At 33.7% G+C, this 6,000-nt stretch overlaps 1 protein-coding gene across 7 annotated transcripts in view; it reads right to left on the bottom strand.

Annotated features, from left to right (window-relative positions):
- Nucleotides 1-2,493: 2,493 nt before the first annotated feature.
- The window catches only part of PAPOLA (poly(A) polymerase alpha), a 47,671-nt gene continuing 44,164 nt past the window's right edge, over nt 2,494-6,000 (bottom strand). For all 7 annotated transcript variants that reach the window (XM_068946984.1, XM_068946986.1, XM_068946985.1 and 4 more), the window contains exon 22: nt 2,494-4,639. In XM_068946984.1, the coding sequence (XP_068803085.1) occupies nt 4,544-4,639 (96 nt within the window). In that variant the 3' untranslated portion in view covers nt 2,494-4,543. The remainder of the gene's footprint in view (nt 4,640-6,000) is intronic.

Here is a 6,000-nt window from a genome sequence, read left to right as displayed (position 1 = left end):
CATTGGCTATTTTCTTAAGTTAAAAGAAAAAGATTCACATGCAGCTTACTTAACTGACAAGTTGGAATTTTTATAGCCATTTATCAATAGTGATTCGCCTTTTTATCCTTTTCTATTACTTGTCTGAATTCAAATTCTTATTTAAAAAACAGTAATTTACTGCAAAATAAAGCTCAATATCTGCATTATACCATTAAAACATAGCTTTTTCAAACCATTAGGAAACTTAAATTTGACTTTTCTAAATGCAATATCTTTACAGCTTACCAGGTTTAAAAAAAAAAAAAAAGCGTGGGGGATGTTCTCATTCTTGGTTTATTTAAACCATTCCACTAGAATATAGAGATAATAGAAATATTGAGGTCATTAAAGGGGAAAAAAAAAAAAAAAGCTGCACAGTAACTGTGACCTGGTTAATTCTTTTTAAGAGTGGGAAACCTTTCCTAAAGATAGCATTCCAGAATTTAGTCAGAACAATACAAATATGCCTAAATTTCATTTAAAAAAGTTTAAATATCCAAAAAACATATGGGATATCCAACAGTGGTTCACTCTATTTTCTTCATAATAACATAGAACACTCTGAAGTTTGATATCCAAGTTTGCATTCTTTTGGTGATGATAACGGAAGATGTGTGATGTTCATAGATATTTCTAGTAGTCATAGTCTGAACTTTGCGAACATACCAAACTGCATCTGCCTCTATCAACAAATCCAAGATGCTTTGTTTCTACTGAACAGATCCTTAATTCTAAGATGATCAAACTACAAATGTTTTATTATTGATGTCTTCCCCAATATGGACACTGAGATCTTTAAAAAGTGAGCCTAGAGTATACACACCTAATGCGTGCGTGCACAGTGTTAAGCAGTGCACCCTCAAGACTTGTGCATGTGACAAAATTCTAGTAAGTTTCATTCAGCTGCCAGGATGCCAAACAGAGGTCAAAGCAGCTACTTGTCTAGGGTTTCTGAAGTTATACAATGGGTGCCAGGACCACTTTAACATGTGGAATGTCTTCTGTAGGAATTTACAGAACTTCTTAAAAAATATGTATTATGATCAAATAATCACACTCTGCTTCCTCTTTACCGCATAGGTTTTTTTGATATTTAAGCACAGATTCTGGCTTCAGTAAAGTGTAATATAGTCTTGCTATACTGAATTATTTTTGGTTATTCTATAAGCTGAAGTATTCAGTCTTAACTTTGTATTGTTAAATAAAATTGATATTTGCATTAAGGTACATTTACTAATTGATTTTTTTTTCCCTCACTACTTAGCTACAAGTTTTACAGTTTCTAAAACAACAAAAACCAGGAACAACTCCCTCTCAACCCCCCCAACACTAAGAAATTGCACACGACACCGCCCACAGCAGAGAAATACAAGTTTAAAGTCATCAACTCAAAAGTCAGATTCAAATCAGGATACCCAGTATATCTAAAATTATTAGAGTCACAGATTATTAACGTTGATTTTCTCTGCAACTGCAGTTTTCAGCTTCTTCTTTGCAGATCTTTGAGTCCATAAACGAACTTCTAGATGTCTAGGATGGGCAACTCAGAAACACAACCCTATTGCTAGTAGATTTAGATACATTGACCAGGAAGCTATTTCTGCTAGTAATTTTTATTGGTCTGAAAAAATAAGAGGAATTAAAGTCATAAATAACATCAGCTGTGAGGAAAGGGAGAAGGGGTGGGCAAGATATAAAGACGATGCATTTATTTTAAACAAGACAAGCGATTGCACACTGAAAAAATATACACAACACAAAGGTTCAGGCAGGGTGTTTTAGGCAGGGTTATAACACGAAGACCACTATCATCAGTGGTTCTAGCAGTTAAAGAAACTGTAGTCAAAATGGGTCTACTTATTAAAGATACTCACATCAAGCAATTGGCAGGATTGGGCTCCTGCTGATACAAAGATCAATCAAATGATGCACAGCTATTTGTAATTTTTACTTTTATTTCAGGGCAAGCTTGACAAGAAGAGAAATAGTGCCATCTGCTGACATAAGGAACATATAGTCACTTGCAAGGAAAGCAAGTGTAAGATGCCAAGACTACTACAGTTAGTGCTATAAATAAAGTTTAATTCAAACTTTTAGAGACAACAGTACACCCCCAGATTGTTTATGCATGTGTTTCTTCTAGTTTTGTCAGTTTTTAAAGAATTTAAGATTCTGAAATGGAGTCCTAATCAGAAGACAGGCAAAGGATGCTCTTAAAATGTGTTTGTTAATAAACTCCACTCCCAGACCCAAAAACCCAAACCCACTATACAACCCACAATCTTCCCCTTTAACAGACTAAAACTTAACATCCTGCTGTTGCCTCCCAAATCCAACATCATGTTTATTTATAGAATATTCCTTTGTGAAGCATTTCTTTAGGTGGTATTGTATTTTATATTAGCAGAAAATAGACAAGTTTAAATTTAGAGTAAAAGAAGTTTTTGTACATTCAGAAAAATCAGACAACTATGGGATTGTGCTGTTTTTTATTGTGTTTTCAATGGAGAAATACATCATCTGTTTACAAAATAGCTCTTGAAAAATACAAGGAGTACAGATACTATAAAACAAAGCAAACTCCAGTCATGAGACACTACGTACATCATGCGAAAGCAACAGTCTGATTTCCAGGTTATGAAAACTAGAATTAAAAAGTCACTATACAGAAAGATTCCAAGTTTCCAGCTTGGCAAAACTTGGGTGCAGTTACATGAAACGTTTAATAAAATGAAAAAGATTTTCCGATGTGTAAACAAAATGACAAGACTAAATTTGTGCCTGGCAATTTCGATCTAAACTCCATAGCTACACAAAATACACAGACACCTTGTACACTTCAACTGTTAATATAACCTTCTTTGGGGGTGGACAACAGCAGGCTGCACAGGCCAAGGAAAAGAGAAGTATTGTTTACTAGACATCTTCGACAAATGGCAAAAAAACCCTTCAGTTACTGCACAGCCTAAGTAAAAGATAAGCTACACTCTGACTTTGGAAAAATTAATTTAGAAGGATAAGGGGAAGAGTGTAAGTAATTTAATTTTAACATGAAAGATGCACGTGTAATAGAATGGAGCACAATGTGAGAAGGGAGTTCATAAAACATGCTAATCAAAATATGGGAAGTATGATTTGACATCCCACTTATTTGAGACTAAGTAACAGTAACATGAAGTTTGTTATCTACATCTGGTATTACCGCTGATATCCCTCTCATTCCTCAAAATACTGATATTCTTTGCCACGAGAGATTCAGTTCTTTTAAAAGAAAAAGTTGTTACTAATCTTTTTGATAGGACTACAGAACAAAAGATAGGAGTAAGAGAGCTTACTAGATGTCAAGTGCTTACAAGAAATATGATTTTTAAAAGTTCAATGCTGTTCAGTATGTAAAACTATTTCTGATGAGCCATCTAAAATAAAAAGGTTAAAATTCTTGGGGAAAAATCTTTTTGCCTTTATTTAAAATTTGAAGCTTTTTAATGCAATACAGGACTTTTAGAGTATACAAATTCTTATATTTAGTGATTCAAAGGCCATCAAGATGGGTGTTATTTTTCACAGGCACACAATGTTTACTTACATTTTAGTCACGGGACAAAATTTTGAATTTGGGCCTACAAGCCGCAAGGTATTGCAACAAGGTAAGCGGAAAAAACTCAGAATTAAGGGTCTGGCTTGTTTTTCTTTTATATAACATTGTCCTATATTGTGCATACAAGCTGCAAAAAAACCCAACACTAAACGCAAAAGCTTTTCCCAAGAAATATAGTAAAGGGATCAAAAAGGGTATAAGGAGTTTGATTAGCTCAAAGGAAAGTTTATTTACTGTTTGATTGCTGATCTGTATGCACCTTAAAATAATCCTATAAATAAAAGTAGACCACATCTTAATCGTGTCCCACCAATACCAAAACCTTCCCAATTATTTTCTCAACATGTGTCTTATAACCTCAAGATTTGACATTTCATTTTAAAGGCTTACTGCTGCTTGATGGCAGTTGAAATATATATGCTATACACTGTTTTCAATGTATAGTATTTCATAGAATATCATCCAATTTGCAGATTATTAGTATTGAAGAGATTCTTCAATAAAATGAAAGTATATCAGCTGAAGATCTAAAATTAGTCATACTCCAATAAAAAAATACATAAAAGTGCATTTAAGGGATTCTTATGCCAGTTTTATCTCAATTTTTGAAACAATGCATCGAACATAAATTCAATCAGAATGTCAAATATGGCTACAAATAGTGTTCATGTTTTTAAAGGCAGTAATCCTTCGAAATATTTAATGCAACTGTTGCTAACACATTAATAGTACTCCTGGCTTCACATACTAACCTGGACTTCCAATCAAGTGGTGATTTTAGCCCAGGAAGGGAAGTGCACAAAATATACCTAAATCCATTGCGATCATGTTCTAGTCTTGTATCCTTCGTTCTCCTTTTTTTCTAGCATTAGAAGACAACAGGTTGAGTTGGCAGATACTGTTTATGGACCCCTGAGGTTGTTTTTATCGATTCAATCTCAATTTTATTGAATTCTTGATAACAGGAATAGGATTTGCAGGGAGAGCAGGGATATCTGAAAGGTCTGTACTGGATGTTTTCTGAAAATAAAAGAAGTTTAGCTGTATTTTAACCTCACAACAATAAAAATAAAACTATTTCAGTAACTGGCACTCAGTTTCAACAATGACAAAAAAGTCAAGAAAATATTTAGGAATATACCAAAATTAGGATAATTACAAATTTTAAGTATAGGTGTAGACATTTCCTTTGCCTACATAGTTATTATTAACGAAAATCCGTGCAACTGTCTTTCTCATAGCATGTATTTCTCTATTCCACAAGTGCAAGAAATTAAGCTCATAACCTGTATTGTAAATAAAGCATAACATCCACAAAACAGGGGTGCTTGATAGCTGACATCTATTATCTGACCCATACCTTCGGTATTTAAAGATTGCTTTGAATAATTCAGTGTTAAGCCTCATGCCTCTTGTGGACAAAAAAAACCTGTCACCATCATGAAAGGATGCATTTTCATACGTTCATATTTCAGATGACTTAAAAGCTCTTTACAGTCATAATTCCAATCTTTCATAATGCTTTATAAAGAGGAAGCATGGAGAACTAAGACAGTACTAGACGACTGCAATAAGAATTTTACCTTGACAACAATCTGAACAGCTTTGTCCCACTTAATAGAATTGGAACTCATTCAGTAAAGCTATAACTGAAGTGAAAAAAAAAAAAAAAAGGAACACTCCAGATTGTATGATTCATTTTTCATATGTTTAATAAGCCTGTATTTCTACACTGGTTGGTCTCTCTTTTTTCCCTTCTCTCTTTTTGTTCTTAACTACTTCTACTCCACTTCAGTATACTATTTTGAGTATCCGCTACATCACAATAGTCCAATTATTAGGCATTGCTTCCCATGATTTATTAGGAATTATTTCCTTATCTTATAGATGTTCCATTTTATATTAAGGATATTTGATACATGGGAAAAACTGCATTGAAATGATAAAGCTATAAGTTTTCATTTAAAAGTCAACTGCATTAACACTCACTGATACAGTAGCAAAGCCCAATGAAACAAGGAATCACTGCAAAACAGCCTTGACATTCTTCATCCTTCCCCTGCTTTTCTCTACCACTCTCTTCCTGCCAGTATCCCATTTTCTGGTTCATACTGACCTACTGTTTAAAGTTACTTCTATTTACTGCAGCAGAAATGAGCAGAAATGTGTTGTAAATAAAGCCAATGAAAACACTGAAAAGTGCCAGAAGAGGCCCACCATACTGGTTTCCAGATTACCTTTGCTAAGTGATCATTAGATCACTTAATTTGTAAAAACTATAAAACTTTATATAATCATCCCTCAACAATTAGAGGAAATAAACTTGGTACACTAAGTGATCGACAAAGAAACTAATTTCCCTGAAGCAGTTTAGAGTGCCT

Source organism: Struthio camelus, chromosome 5 (assembly GCF_040807025.1).
Source record: "Struthio camelus isolate bStrCam1 chromosome 5, bStrCam1.hap1, whole genome shotgun sequence".
In the NCBI taxonomy this organism is placed as follows: domain Eukaryota; kingdom Metazoa; phylum Chordata; class Aves; order Struthioniformes; family Struthionidae; genus Struthio; species Struthio camelus.
Note: the sequence above shows the minus strand (reverse complement) of the source record. Positions and strands in the feature narration are given on the sequence as shown.